This window comes from Saimiri boliviensis, chromosome 12, assembly GCF_048565385.1.
Source record: "Saimiri boliviensis isolate mSaiBol1 chromosome 12, mSaiBol1.pri, whole genome shotgun sequence".
Classification (NCBI taxonomy): domain Eukaryota; kingdom Metazoa; phylum Chordata; class Mammalia; order Primates; family Cebidae; genus Saimiri; species Saimiri boliviensis.
The window spans coordinates 34,345,999-34,361,906 of record NC_133460.1 but is presented as its reverse complement, the minus strand read 5'-3'; the positions used below and the strand labels follow the sequence as shown (position 1 = coordinate 34,361,906).

The 15,908-nt window shown below is 45.8% G+C and overlaps 1 protein-coding gene across 10 annotated transcripts in view; it reads left to right on the top strand.

Annotated features, from left to right (window-relative positions):
* The window catches only part of TNFRSF17 (TNF receptor superfamily member 17), a 141,419-nt gene extending 130,372 nt beyond the window's left edge, over window positions 1-11,047 (top strand). For 8 of the 10 annotated variants that reach the window (XM_074382220.1, XM_074382217.1, XM_074382218.1 and 5 more), the window contains 3 exons: window positions 7,723-7,840; window positions 8,543-8,689; window positions 10,544-11,047. In XM_074382220.1, the coding sequence (XP_074238321.1) occupies window positions 7,723-7,840; window positions 8,543-8,689; window positions 10,544-10,821 (543 nt within the window). In that variant the 3' untranslated portion in view covers window positions 10,822-11,047. The other 2 variants (XM_010339395.2, XM_003928743.3) reach the window with 2 other exon arrangements.
* The last annotated feature ends 4,861 nt before the right edge of the window (window positions 11,048-15,908 follow it).

Sequence of the window (15,908 nt, the reverse complement as noted above, 5' to 3'; positions counted from 1 at the left end):
TACAAAATGAAAATGCTGTCTGGGCGCAGTGGCCCACGCCCGTAATTCCAACATTTTGGGAGGTCAAGGCGGGCAGATCACCTAAGGTCAGGAGTTCAAGACCAGCCTGACCAATATGGCGAAACCCCATCTCTACTAAAAATACAAAATTAAGCTGGGGATGGTGGTGGGCGCCTGTAATCTCAGCTACTCAGGAAGGCTGAGGCAGGAGAAGTGCTTGACCCAAGAGGTGGAGGTTGCAGTGAGCTGAGATTGCCCCAGTGCACTCCAACCTGGGTGACAGAGCCAGACTCTGTTTAAAAAAGAAAATTCCGGCCAGGCGCAGTGGCTCAAGCCTGTAATCCCAGCACTTTGGGAGGCCGAGGCAGGTGGATCACGAGGTCAAGAGATCGAGACCATCCTGGTCAACATGGTGAAACCCTGTCTCTACTAAAAATACAAAAAAAAATTAGCTGGGCACGGTGGCGTGTGCCTGTAATCCCAGCTACTCAGGAGGCTGAGGCAGGAGAATTGCCTGAACCCAGGAGGCGGAGGTTGCGGTGAGCCGAGATCGTGCCATTGCACTCCAGCCTGGGCAACAAGAGTGAAACTCCCATCTCAAAGAAAAAATAAATAAATAAAATTCCTAGGCCAGCCATGGTAGCTCACACACATAATCCTAGCACTTTGGGAGGCGAAGGAAGGCAGGCATAAGGCTTGAATCTAGGAGTTTGAGACCAGCCTGAGCAACATAGCGAGACCCCAAGTCTACGAAAAAATGAGGTGAAATAAAAAACCAAGCCAGGGAAGGTGGCATGTTCCTTTAGTCCCAGCTACTCAGGGGACTGAAGTGAAATGATCACTTGAGCCTAGGACGGTGAGGCTGCAGTGAGCTTTGATCTCACCACTGTACACCTGCCTGGGTAACCGAGTGAGACCCTGTCTCAAAAAAACAAAACAAGGGCTGGGTGTGGTGGCTAACGCCTGTAATCCTAACACTTTGGAAGGCTGAAGTGGGTGGATCACCTGAGGTTGGGGGTTCAATACCACCCTGACCAACATGGAGACACCCCGCCTCTATTAAAAATACAAAATTAGCTGGGCATGATGGCACATGCCTGTAATCTCAACTACTTGGGAGGCTGAGGCAGGAGAATCGCTTGAACCCGGGAGGCAGAGGTTGCAGTGAGCTGAGATTGCGCCTTTGCACTCCAGCCTGGACAATAAGAGCAAAATCCATCTCAAAAAAAAACCCCCAAAAAACCCAAACATACAAACAAAAAAACCCAAGAAAGCCTTTAGGTTCAAAATATCAAGGTTAAAGAGGTGGTAACAGTCAGTGTTGCTTTGCGGGGCTGAGCCACCATGAGTGAGTGTTACGGGATAAGGGAAGGAATTAGACCTTGCACAATTGTAGCATCTGAGGTGGTGAAGGTCTGAGAGTGGGACCACATGTCACCAACCAGTGGATCTAGAAGTCAGGAATGTCTGGTTGCCAGAGTGAGGCTCTGCAGGGGGAGCTCATAAGGAGTTTAGGTTGCCCCTGTCTGGCTCTTGCCTCTGTGAATGAGCAGCCAAGCATTTGGTGCGGGGGCTTATCCGTGGCAGAAGACGCTATTCATGGCTTTGAGAGTTTGACGCAGCAGCACTTTGCTTCCTTAGAGCTGTGAGTGACAAGTGAAGCTTGAGGGAGACGTCAGTACTGGATCCCTCTCTGTTCTTTTGATGTCATGCGAGAGCAAACACAGCACTCTTTTGGTGATGTGATTACATCAGCACTAGTCTTATAAAACTTTTAAAAATCCTCGTTCTAACATGATGCTTCTAGCCAGCCAGGTGCAGTGGCTCATGCCTGTAATCCCAGCATGCTGGGAGGCTGAAGTGGGAGAATTGCTTGGAGCCAGGAGTTCAAGACTTGCATGGGCAACAGAATGAGACCCTGAATCTAAAAAAAAAAAAAACTAAAAAGAAAAAAATCTGCTGTGCTTGGTAGTGCACTCCTGTAGTCCTAGCTACTTGGGAGGCTGAGGCAAGAGGATTGCTTGAGCCCAGGAGTTCAAGGGTGTGGTGAGCTATGACCACACCACTGCATTTCAACCTGGGTGACAGAGGGCGACCCTGTCTCAAAAAAAATCATATTTAAAAAAATTAAGTATTCAAACACTACCAAAGATTTTTCTTTTTCTTTTTTTTTTTTTTGAGACGGAGTTTCGCTCTTGTTACCCAGGCTGGAGTGCAATGGCGCGATCTCGGCTCACCGCAACCTCCGCCTCCTGGGTTCAGGCAATTCTCCTGCCTCAGCCTCCTGAGTAGCTGGGATTACAGGCACGCGCCACCATGCCCAGCTAATTTTTTGCACCTTTAGTAGAGACGGGGTTTCACCATGTTGACCAGGATGGTCTCGATCTCTTGACCTCGTGATCCACCCGCCTCGGCCTCCCAAAGTGCTGGGATTACAGGCTTGAGCCACCGCGCCCGGCCTATTTATTTATTTTTTGACACAGAGTTTTGTTCTTGTTGCCCCAGACTGGAGGGCAATGGTGCTATCTTAGCTTACTGCAACGTCAGCCTCCCAGGTTCAAGCGATTCTCCTGCCTCAGACTTCTGAGTAGCTGGGATTACAGGCATGTGCCACCATGCCTGGCTAATTTTTGTATTTTTAGTAAAGACAAGGTTTTACCATGTTGCCCAGGCTGGTCTTGTACTACTGATACAAGGTTCAAGCCGGTCTGGATCCATGCGCCTCAGCCTCTCAAAGTGCTGGGATTACAGGTGTGAGCCACTGCGCCCAGTCCACACCTGGCTAATTTTAAAATTATTTGTAGAGATGGGATCTCCCTGTGTTGCCCGGACTGTCTCGACCTCATGGGCTCCAGTGATCCTTCTACCTTGGCCTACCAAAATGCTGGCATTACAGGTATGAGGCACTGTGCCCAGTCTGTACTTTGTGTTTTTCACTTCATGATTTATCTTTTATATAAGAACACATCTGTCTCATTATTTTTCTTTTCTTTTTTTTTTGAGACAGTCTCACTCTTTTGCCCAGGCTGGAGTACAGTGGCCCAATGTAGGCTCACTGCAACGTCTGCCTCTCAGGTTCAAGCGATTCTCCTGCCTCAGCCTCCCAGGTAGCTGGGACTACAGGTGCCTGCCACCACACCTGGCTAATTTTTTTTTTTTGGTATATTTAGTACAGATGGGGTTTCACTATGTTGGCCAGGCTGGTCTTGAACTCTTGACTTTGTGATCTGCCCACCTCGACCTCCCAAACACACCTATAATCCCAAAGGATTATAGGTGTGAGTCACTGTGTCTGGCTTGTCTCATTCTTTTTGATGGCCTTATAGTCTTCCATTATGAGGCTCCCAGTGATGGACAGTTAGGTTGTTCTTGGCTCTTAGGAACGGATGTGATGCTGCAGTGAACTACATGTGATTTTAAGCACTGAGCAAGTGTATCTCTTTCCTAAGAGTTATCAAAGCTTTCTTCCTCCTGCTTGTCCTGGCTTCCAAGCATGGCTCCTTTTTTTTTTTTTTTTTTTTTTGTGTGTGAATCTTGCTCTGTTGCCCCGGCTGGAGTGCAGTAGTATGATCTCAGCTAACTGAAACCTCCAGCTCCTGGGATCAAGTGATTTGTCTGCCTCAGGCTCCTAAGTAACTGGGATTACAGGCATGCGCCGCCATGCCCAGCTAATTTTTTGTATTTTTGGTAGAGATCAGGTTTCACCATGTTGGCCAGGCAGGTCTGGCACTCCTGACCTCAGGTGATCTGCCTGCCTCAGCCTCCCAAAGTGCTGGGATTACAGGCGTGAGCTACCGCGCCTGGCCCCAGGCATGGCTCCTATTGGCTGCCTCCTCTTCCTCACCAGTCCTTAAATATCTACCATTTAGCTTGCACCAGGGATACACTCAAAGGCCACCAATGACCTGCTTCCTTGGTGCACTGCCTCTGATCCTTCTGTAGAATTTCACTCCACTTCCTATCCCAGACTAAAACCTTTCCTTGCTTAACTCTTATGAGAGATAATTTTTTTTTTTTTTTTTTTTTTTAGATAGGGTCTCACTGTGTCATCCAGGCTGCAGTACAGTGGTGCAGTCTTGGCTCACTGCAATGTCTGCTTCCGGGGTTCAAACGGTACTCTCCCTCAGCCTCCCGAGTAGTCGGTATTACAGGCATGTGCTACCACGCTTGGCTAATTTTTGTATTTTTAGTAGAGATGGGGTTTCACCATGTTGGCCAGGTTGGTTTCGAACTCCTGACCTCAGGTGATCCGCCCGCCTCAGCCTCCCAAAGTACTGGGATTATAAGTATAAGCCACTGCGCCCAGCCTGGGAGATAATTTTTGTTCTCTCCCTATTTCTCTAATCATGTTTTTCCCTTCTTTGCCTGTCTTCCAAAGGACAGCATCTAGCAGAAGCTGAGGGAATGGAGCCCCAGGCCGGCTGCTTCAGCTTCTCCCTGTCCCACCCAGGCAGCCTCACCCACTTACCTTACCGCCTGGACCCCAGAGGAATTTGAGGTTTTGAGCAATATCTAAATTCAAAACCTTTCCTAGGCTCAAGTCCTGCATTTAAAAAAAATGTGTTGTTTTAAATGTCTGCATTTTATTTTATTGTCATGATTTTAATGTTTATTTACTACTTTAAAAATATAAAAAGTGGCAGGGAGCAGTTGCTCACGCCTGTAATCCCAGAACTTTGGGAGGCCAAGGCGGGTGGATTCCTTAAGGTCAGTTGGAGGCCAGCCTGGCCAACATAGTGAAACCCTGTCTCTACTAAAAATATAAAAATTAGCCGGGCCTGGAGACACACATCTGTAATCCCAGCTACTAGGGAGGCTGAAACAAGAGAATGGCTTGAACCTGGGAGGTGATTCTCTTGTGCCAGTGCATTCCAGCCTGAGACTCTGTCTCCAAAAAAAAAAAAAAAAAAAAAAGCAAGGTATGAACAATTATATAATATACTGTATCTGCCTCCTGGGTGGATACAAATAAAATAGGCTGAGTCTGAATAGTCAGACATAAACAAAGGCTCTATTTGGAAAGATAGAAGAATGACAGTGGCCAGGCACTGTGGCTCACACCCGTAATCCCAACACTTTGGGAGGTCAAGGCAGGAGGATCACTTGAGCCCAGGAGTTCGAGACCAGCATGGGCAACGTGATGAAATCCCATCTCTACAAAAAATGCAAAAATTTGCCAGGCAAGGTGGCATGCACATAGTCCTAGCTACTGAGGAAGCTGAGGTGGGAGGATTGCTTGAGGCCAGGAGGCGGAGGCTGCAGTGAGCCCTGATGCTGCCACTGCACTCCAGCCTGGGCAACAGAGCAACACTCTGCCTAAAAAAAAAAAAAGGCCAGGCACAGTGGCTCACGCCTGTAATCCCAACAGTTTGGAAGGCCGAGGCGGCGAGCAAATCACTGGTCAGGAGTTTGTGACCAGCCTGGCCAACATGGTGAAACCCCATCTCTACTAAAAATACAAAAAAATTAGCTGGGCATGGTGGTGGGTGCCTGTAATCCCAGCTACTCAGGAGGCTGAGGCAGGAGAATTGCTTGAACCCAGGAGGCAGAGGTTGCAGTAAGCCAAGATTGCGCCATTGCACTCCAGCCTGGGCAACAGAGCGAGATTCCGCCTCAAAAACAAAAAGAAAAAAAAAAAGGGAGAAAAGAGACTGATAATAATTACTGCCTCTGGCAAGAGACAGGAAATCTAGAATAGGAAAAAGACTTACTTTTCATTGAAAAATCTTTGTCTAATCCATGTTGAGTTGACAAGAAAAGAAAAAATCTTTGGTATTGTTTGAATACTTATTTTTTTAATAATATGAATTTTTAAAATAAGAGTTATTGGCCAGGCAAGGTGGCTCATGCCTGTCATCCCAGCACTTTGAGAGGCTCACTTTGGGAGGCCGAGGCAGGTGGATCACCTGATGTCAGCAGTTCAAGACCAGCCTGACCCAACATGGTGAAATCCTGTCTCTACTAAAAATACAAAAATCAGCTGGGAGTGGTGGTGTGCACCTGTAATCCCAGCTACTCAGGAGGCTGAGGCAGGAGAATTGCTTGAACCTGGGAGGCAGAGTTTGCAGTGAGCCAAGATCGAGCCACTACAGTCCAGCCTGGCGACAGAGTGAGACTCCATCTGAAAAAAAAAAAAAAAGCAAACTCAAGTGATCCATTTATGTAAACAAGAAAAGGCACTTTATAAATCTATCTTTCTAGAATTCCTTCTGGAGGGATATACATCAGGGATCGGTCAAACAAAAGAAAACTTCCATTAGCAGTCCTGTTTGCAACTTCTAGAATATACCAGGTGTTAGCAGTGATTATTTCTGAATGCTTGGAGTGTGGATTTTTTTTTTTTAAGGCTGAGATTTGCTCTGTCAACAGGCTGAAGTACAACAACATGATCTCAGCTCACTGCAACCTCTGCCAGTTTCAAGCAGTTCTCCTGTGTCAGCCCCCTAAGTAACTGGGATTACAGGCACGCCCAACTATGCCCTGCTAATTTTTGTATTTTTAGTAGAGACGGGGTTTCACCGTGTTGGTCAGGCTGGACTCAAACTCCTGACCTCATGATGCGCTTGCCTCGGCCTCCCAAAATGCTGGGATTACAGGCATGAGCTATTCACTCTGCTTGGCCATGGACTGTGGATTTTTTAAAAATGGTTTTTTATCTGCTCATGTGTGTTTTCTAAATTTTCAACAATGGAACGTAGATTATTGTATTGTTATAATATCCCAAACCTATCTTCCCTTCAACCCTCTTTCCACAAATGTCTTACCCCAAATGTCCCTTTTTCTGTCAGTGGCATTGTGAGTCTTCCTTAGTGTATCACCTCTGATTTTCCTGCATTTTTTTTTGGGGGGGGAGAGAGAGTCTTGCTGTCACTCAGGCAGGATCTCAGCTCACTGCAACCTCCGCCTCCTAGGTTCAAGCAATTCTCCCGGCCTCAGCCTGCCAAGTAGCTGGGATTACAGGCGTCCGCCACCACGCCCAGCTAATTTTTGTATTTTTAGTAGAGACAGTGTTTCACCATGTTGACCAGGCTGGTCTCGAACTCCTGACCTCAAGTGATCCACCCACCTTGGCCTCCCAATGTGCTGGGATTACAGGTGTGAGCCACACCAGACTAATTTTTAAAATGTTTCTGTGGAGATGGGGTTTTGCCCTGTTGCCCAGGGTGGTCTTGAACTCCTGAGCTCAAGCAATCCTCTTGCCTTGGCCTCCAAAGTGCTGGGATTACAGGTGTGAGCCCCGTGCCTGGCCTCAATGTTAAGATCTGAAGAGGCACAGCACAGACCTTGTCTTGTCTGTCTCCTTGGCCCCTCTCACATAGTACAGCTCGTTAACAGATGTTCCAGAAACTGTTACCGAACGTTCGGCTTGATGCTGTGGGCTTGTCTGCATCTTGCAACTGTCACCTGGCTGAGAAATTTCTTCTATAAATAAACAGTTTCTGTTTCTGATGTGACTTGCCCTGATATTTACACCCCATCTCTTACCCCATACAAGACTCAAACTTAGAAACTTGAGTTAGATGTGGTATTCAAATCCTTAGCCACCACAAAGAAACAGACGGCCCCACTAAGAACCCACGAGACAGGTGAAGTTCATTATTCTCCTAGACTTTCTAGCTGCTGTTGCTGCATTTGGTCTGGAATTCCTGTAGAGACATTACTTGTCCTTCTAGAGTGTTCTTTCTGTAGCTCCCTTGTTTTCTTTTTGTGATTATGTTGCAGATGGCTCGGCAGTGCTCCCAAAATGAATATTTTGACAGTTTGTTGCATGCTTGCAAACCTTGTCAACTTCGATGTTCTAATACTCCTCCTCTAACATGTCAACGTTATTGTAATGCAAGTAAGTAATATTGCTTGAATGATTACTCATTGGTGTTAACTATTCTGTCTATACGGACTATTTATTCAGAGAATCAATGTAATGGTCATGATGGTGAGATTTTTTTGAATCAAAAAGAGAAAGGAAACAAGGCAATGATTTTAATGTTTACGGAAACCAAGTAATTATTTGGGACTGAACTCTACATGATTCAGGACTATTAGCAACATAGATTTTTTTTAAAAAAATCAACTCTTCTAATTAAGTGATATTTAGAATTTAAAAGTTGATGTTCATTAATTAAGGTGATTAAATGGAAATAATTCATACCTGATTATTTTGATAGCAAAAATCATCCCAGTGCAGTGGCTCATGCCTGTAATCCCAGTACTTTGGGAGGGGGAGGTGGGTGGATCACCTGAGGTCTGGAGTTTGACACCAGCCAGGCCAACATGGTGAAACCCCATCTCTACTAAAAATACAAAAATTAGCCAGGTGTGGTGGTGCAAGTCTGTAATCTCAGCTACTTGGGAGGCTGAGGCACGAGAATCGCTTGAACCCGGGAGGCGGAGGTTGCAGTGAGCCGAAATCATGCCACTGCACTACAGGCTGGAAAACAGAGCAAGACTTTGTCTCAAAAATAAATAAATAAATAAATAAATAATAAAGTACGTGAATATTACGCTATCAGCTCATTATCTGTCTGACTCTCTTTTCATAAAGGTGGGACCAATTCAGTGAAAGGAACAAATGCGATTCTCTGGACCTGTTTGGGACTCAGCTTGATAATTTCTTTGGCAGTTTTTGTGTTAATGTTTTTGCTAAGGAAGATGAGCTCTGAACCATTAAAGGACAAATTTAAAAACACAGGTTGGTTCCTTGGTGAATCTTTGAAATCTATTTCCAGGAGATGGCTATTGTAAGTTTCAGTTCCTTTTCTTTTTTTAGTGTTGACTATTTCACTTGGTTGCAGCCCTTTCTAGTATGTTGGAAAATAGTTAACATTAAATGAACTTGGTGGAGGTGAGACATCTTCATTCTGATTTTGACAGCTTGGCAGGTTTTCTACGAAGTCAACCTTCCCAGGATTCTTCCCTTGGTAATTACACTATGGAAAGTACTAATGCTTTCTTGGGAAACATCAGTCTCTTTGACTAATGTTAGTACATCAATTAAATGCCACATTATCAGAAACTCCTAACCAGGTGTGCTACTGTCGGGAAAAACATACTTGTCAAGATCTATGTCCATGTTTTTATACAAATTTTAGTGTTATTTGCTTGGGTGGACATTTTGCTACTGAAAAATGTTAGCAATGAATAACCAGTTGCTCCTAGATTATTTGAGCAATCATCTAAAAAATAATTATCTTTTTAATTTTATTTATTTTTATTTATTTTTATTTTTGAGACGGAGTTTCGCTTTTGTTACCCAGGCTGGAGTGCAATGGCACGATCTCGGCTCACCGCAACCTCCGCCTCCTGGGTTCAGGCAATTCCCCTGCCTCAGCCTCCTGAGTAGCTGGGATTATAGGCACGCGCCACCATGCCCAGCTAATTTTTTTTGTATTTTTAGTAGAGATGGGGTTTCACCATGTTGATCATGGATGGTCTTGATCTCTTGACCTTGTGATCCACCCGCCTCGGCCTCCCAAAGTTCTGGGATTACAGGCTTGAGCTACTGTGCCCAGCTAATAATTATCTTTTTTAAGCAATAAAGAACCAGTCTCAGAAAAGTAAATGTTCTACTTAAGTGCCTCTTAAGATAAAAATACTTACGTAGCACCTTTGCTCTTGATTGCATTCCCAAACATGTATAGCCAGTGCCCTATTTCTATATGCACCTATTTACTTATTTTGAAATGGAGTCTTACTCTGTGGCCCAGGCTGGAGTGCAGTCGTGTGATTTCAACTCACTGCAACTTCTGTCTCTTGGGTTCAAACAGTTCTCCCATCTGAGCCTCCTGAGTAGCTGGAACTATAGGTATGTCTTACCATATCCGACTAATTTTTGTACTTTTTGGTAGAGACGGGGTTTCATCATGTTGGCCAGGATGGTCTCAAACTCCTGATCTCAAGTGAACTGCCCACTTTGGTTTCCCAAAGTGTTGAGATTACAGGCGTGAGCCACTGTGCCCAGCCTATACGCATTATTATTATTATTATTACTATTATTATTATTTTTGAGACGGAGTTTCGCTCTTGTTACCCAGTCTGGAGTGCAATGGCGCGATCTCGGCTCACCGGAACCTCCACCTCCTGGGCTCAGGCAATTCTCCTGCCTCAGCCTCCTGAGTAGCTGGGATTACAGGCATGCGCCACCATGCTCAGCTAATATTTTGTATTTTTAGTAGTGACGGGGCTTCACTATGTTGACCAGGATGGTCTCGATCTCTTGACCTCGTGATCTACCTGCTTCGGTCTCCCAAACTGCTGGGATTATAGGCGTGAGCCACCGAGTCCGGTCGATTATTTTTTAATGAAAAGATCTGTTTCAAGCTGGGTGCAGTGGCATGGAGCTGTAGTCCCAACTACTCTGGAGGCTAACATGGGAGGATTACTTGAGCCCAGGAGTTTGAATGCAGCCTGTCAACACAGTAAGAGCCCATCTCTACAAAATGAAAAAATTTGTCTCACATTGCTTTGAGTCCCGATGTGTACTGCTAAGACTCTCTTGACCACACTCTGACGCTTAGGGTTAATGTTTCCGTTTCTGTATTACCAGGATCAGGTCTCCTGGGCATGGCTAATGTCGACCTGGAAAAGACCGGGACTGGTGATGAAATTATTCTTCCGAGAGGCCTGCAGTACACGGTGGAAGAATGTACCTGTGAAGACTGTGTCAAGAACAAACCAAAGGTCGATTCTGACCATTGCTTTCCACTCCCAGCCATGGAGGAAGGCGCAACCATTCTCGTCACCACAAAAACGAATGACTATTGCAATAGCCTGCCAGCTGCGTTGAGTGTCATGGAGATAGAGAAATCAATTTCTGCTAGGTAATTAACCATTTCGACTCATGCAGTGCCACTTAAAAAATCTTTTGTCAGAATAGATGGTGTGTCAGATCTCTTTAGAATAACTATATTTTTCAGTTGCTGATACAGCTTTTGTCCTCTAATCCTGGAAACTCTTTATGTTAGATATATTCCTCTTGGTTACTGTTGGGAACTTAACTGTAGAAACTTCCTTGGTTTCATGATTAAACTCTTTTTTTCTTTTTCTGACATCTAAGTTTTTATTAACATGAGTTTTTAAAAACAAGCATGTTCTGGACTAATAGTGAAGCTTAAAAAAAAACAAAACAAAACAAGCACGTATACCACTGTGGGGGGTGAGGGTGAGACAGAAAGGTGGGACAGGGGGCCGGGCGCAGTGGCTCACACCTGTAATCCCAGCACTTTGGGAGGCCAAGGCAGGTGGATCACGAGGTCAAGAAATCGAGACCATCCTGGTCAACATGGTGAAACCCCGTCTCTGCTAAAAATACAAAAATTAGCTGGGCATGGTGGTGTGTGCCTGTAATCCCAGCTACTCAGGAGGCTGAGGCAGGAGAATTGCCTGAACCCAGGAGGCAGAGGTTGCGGTGAGCCGAGATCGCGCCATTGCACTCCAGCCTGGGTAACAAGAGCGAAACTCCGTCTCAGAAAAAAAAAAAAAAAAAGAAAGAAAAGTGGGACAGGGAAAAAGAATTCTAATCTGTTGATAATAAAGCTCCAGTTCTGGCCCTCACGCCTATAATCCAGCACCCTGGGAAGCCAAGGTAGGCAGATCACCTGAGCTCAGGAATTCAAGACCAGCCTGGCCAACATGGTGAAAACCCATCTCTACTAAAAATACAAAATTAGCTGGGTATGGTGGTAGGTGCCTGTAATGCCAGCTACTTGAAGGCTGAGGCAGGAGAATCACTTTAACCCGGGAGGTAGAGGTTGCAGTGAGCTGAGATGGCACCATTGCACTCCATCCTGGGTAACAGAGCCAGATTCTGTCTCAAAAGAAAAAAAAAAAAAAAAAAAGGCCAGGTGTGGTGACTCATGCTTGTAATCCCAGCACTTTGGGAGACCAAGGCAGGTGGATCACTAGGTCAGGAGTTCAAGACCAGCCTGACCAAGACAGTGAAACCCCATCTCTACTAAAAATACAAAAATTAGCTGGGGGCAGTGGCGGGTGACTGTCATCCCAGCTACTCAGGAGGCTGAGGCAGGAGCATGGCTTGAACCTGGGGAGGCGGAAGTTACAGTGAGCTGAGATTGCAATGCACTCCAGCCTGGGCCACGGAGCTAGAGTCCGTCTCAAAAAAAAAAAAAAAAAAAAAAAGCTCCAGTTTCATCTCCTACTGCATTTTATAGTCCCCTAGTGATATATGGTCCTTAAAAATTGTATACCACTTATTCAGGACAGTCTTGTCCCTGAAAAGCTGTTCTTGTTATAGCCCTGGTCTGGGCTGTAATCATCAGCTTCTTTTTTTTTTTTTTTTTTTTTTTTTGAGATGGAGTTTCGCTCTTGTTACCCAGGCTGGAGTGCAATGGCACGATCTCGGCTCACCGCAACCTCCGCCTCCTGGGTTCAGGCAATTCTCCTGCCTCAGCCTCTGGAGTAGCTGGGATTACAGGCACGCGCCCCCATGCCCAGCTAATTTTTTGTATTTTTAGTAGAGACGGGGGTTTCACCATGTTGACCGGGATGGTCTCGATCTCTTGACCTCGTGATCCACCCGCCTCGGCCTCCCAAAGTGCTGGGATTACAGGCTTGAGCCACCGCGCCCAGCCAATCATCAGCTTCTTAAGGTCCCTGATGGTGTTCTCTGTGTAGCATTTAACACAGACCCCTTCCACACAGTCAGTGGTTGCAAACAACCTTGCTCATCCTAGCTGATACTCTTCACCTTGAATGTGCTAACGTGACAATCTTCTCACTAGAGCCCTCTAAACTCTTGACTTACTAAGAGACAAAAAAAAAAAAAAAAAGTACAGCATTCTGCAGATCTCAGCAACACATTTTTTCTTCTTTTGAGACAGTCTTGCTCTGGAGCGCAGTGGCAAGATCTCAGCTCACTACAACTTCCGCCTCCCGGGTTCAAGCGATTCTCCTGCCTCAGCCTCCTGAGTAGCTGGGGTTACAGGTGCCCGTCACAGCGCCCAGCTGTTTTTTGTATTTTTAGTAGAGATGGGGTTTCACCATCTAGGCCAGCATGGTCTCAATCTCTTGACCTCGTGATCTGTCCACCTCTGCCCGCCAAAGTGCTGGGATTACAGGCATGCACCACTGTACCCGGCCTGGTTTTATTTTATTTTATTTATTTATTTTTTTGAGATGAAGTCCTGCTCTGTTTCCCTGGCTCGAGTGTGCAGTGATGTGATCTCAACTGACTGCAACCTTTGCCTCCTGGGTTCAAAAGATTCTTCTGCCTCAGCCTCCCAAGTAGCTCGGATTACATATGTGCGACCATGCCTGGCTGATTTTTGTATTTTCAGTAGAGACAGGGTTTCACCATGTTGGCCAGGCTTGTCTGGAACTCCTGACCTCAGGTGATCCACCCACCTTGGCCTCCCACAGTGCTGGGATTACAGGCATGAGCCGCCGTGCCCAGCCCCAGTCACACATTTCCATGGCTGGGATACATCTCTCCTATACACATACACATTTCAGGACAGATCAGATTCTTCTCTTTATTGTTTTTTTTTTTTTTTTTTACTTTAAGTTCTGGGGTACATGTGCGGAAAGTGCAGGGTTGTTACATAGGTATACACAGGTGCCACGGTGGTTTGCTGCATCCATCCCCCAATCACTACATTAAGTTTTTCTCCTAATGCTATCCTTCCCCTATTCCTCGACCTCCTTTCTCTTTATTGTTAAAGGAAAGCTAATTTATCCTACGTACTTCTGCAAATAGGAGAAGCCTAGAATCAGCCAGATGAAGTCAGTTTGCAGTGCCCAGGTGGTTCTTGGCCTTGTGAGCTTCCAGCTTAATGAATGCATCAGGCATTACTATAATTACATAAATAAATGTATAATTGCAAAGTGTGATAATGGTGCATGAGATACTGTTTTCAGCCCAAAATGTGGGTGTGCTATAATCATATCTGACCCTTATATAGTCTTATTAATGTGCCAGGGACTGTTCTAAGTGCTTCACCTGTACTAACTCATTTTATTTTTATTTTATTTTACTTTTTTGAGACGGAATCTCATTTTGTCGCCCAGGATGGACTGCACTGGCATGATCTTGGCTCGCTGCAACTTCCAGCTCCCGGGTTCAAGATTCTCCTACCTCAGCCTCCCAAGTAGCTGAGATTACAGGTGTCCACCATCACACCTGGCCTATACTTAACTCATTTGAAGCACACAAAAAATTCCTGGGTATGGCCTGGCATGGTTGCTCACAGTTGTACTCCCAGCACTTTGGGAGGCCAAGGCAGGTGGATCACCTGAGGTCAGGAGTTGGAGACCAGCCTGGCCAACATAGTGAAACTCTGTCTGTACTAAAAATACAAAAATAAGCCAGGTGTGGTGGCACATGCCTGTAATCCCAGCTACTTGGGAGGCTGAGGCAGGAGAATCTCTTGAACCTGGGAGGCAGAGATTGCAGTGAGCCAAGATCTTGCCAGTGCACTCCAATGAAACTCTATGTCAAAAAACAAAAACAAAAACCTACTGGGTAAGTGGACATTATTTATTTATTTTTGAGACAGAGTCTTACTCTATCTCCAGGCTGGAGTGCAGTGGCAGGATCGTGGCTCACTTCAACCTCCACCTCCCGGGTTGAAGCGATTCTCCTGCCTCAGTCTCCCAAGTAGCTGGGACTACAGGCGCACGCCACCACGCCCAGCTGATTTTTGTATTTTTAGTAGGGACAGGCTTTCACCATGTTGGCCAGGATGGTCTTGGTCTCTTCACCTTGTCATCCGCCTGCCTTGGCCTCCCAAAGTGCGAGGATTACAGGCATGAGCCACCACACCTGGCCCAGTGGGCATTATTATCTCCAGTTTACAGATGATGACAAAAACATGGTCAGAGGAAGGTAAGATAGCCAGTAAGTGGCTGTCTGAAGTCTGTGCTGGTGTAGCAGAATACCCAAGACCGAGTAATTTATAAAGAATAGCAATTTATTTTCTCACAGTTCTGGAGGCTGGGAAGCCCGAGAGTGTTAGTATCTGATGGGGGCCTTTTTTAGTGGTCCTCACATAGGTGAAGGTGGAAAGGTAAATAGAGACAAATGCCGTGTCCTTCATGTGGCATAAGAGTGGAAAAGCAAATTAGCCAAATGCTATGTGAAACTTCTTTTAAAATAGCCTTATTCCCATTCATGAGGGATGTACTCTCATGTCCTAATCACCCCTTTTTTTTAAGACACAGTCTTGCTCTATTGCTCAGGCTGGAATGCAGTGGCCTTTGGCTCACTGCAACCTCACCTCCCAGGTTCAAGCAATTCTCCTGCCTCAGCCTCCCATGTAGCTTGGATTACAGGTGTGTACCACCACGCTCCTCCACTTTTCGTATTGTTAGTAGTGATGGGGTTTTACCATATTGGCCAGGCTGATCTCCAACTCCTGACCTCAGGTGACCCACCCTCCTCAGCCTCCAAAAGTCCTGGGATTACAGGTGTGAGCCACTGTGCTTGTCCTTAATCACGTCTTAAAGGCCCCAGTTCTCAGTACACATTGACAACATTCAAACCATAGTAGTGGTGTTACCAGAAAGGGGTCCAAATTCAGACCCCAAGAAAGGGTTCTTGGATTTCATGTAAGAAAGAATTCAGAATGAGTCCATAAAGTGAAAGCAAGTATACTAAGAAAGCAAAGGAATAAAAGAATGGTTACTGCATAGACAGAGCAGCCCTCAGGGCTGTTGTTAGGCTCTGCTGCCAGGCTGGAATGCAGTGGTGCAATCTCAGCTCACTGCAACCTCCACCTCCTGGGTTCAAGCTATTCTCCTGCCTCAGCCTCCCGAGTAGCTGGGATTACAGACACATGCTACCACGCCTGGCTAATTTTTCTTTTATTAGAGATGGGATTTCACCATGTTGGACAGGCTGGTCTTGAACTCCTGGTCTCAAGTGTTTCACTGACTTCGGCCTCCCAAAGTGCTGG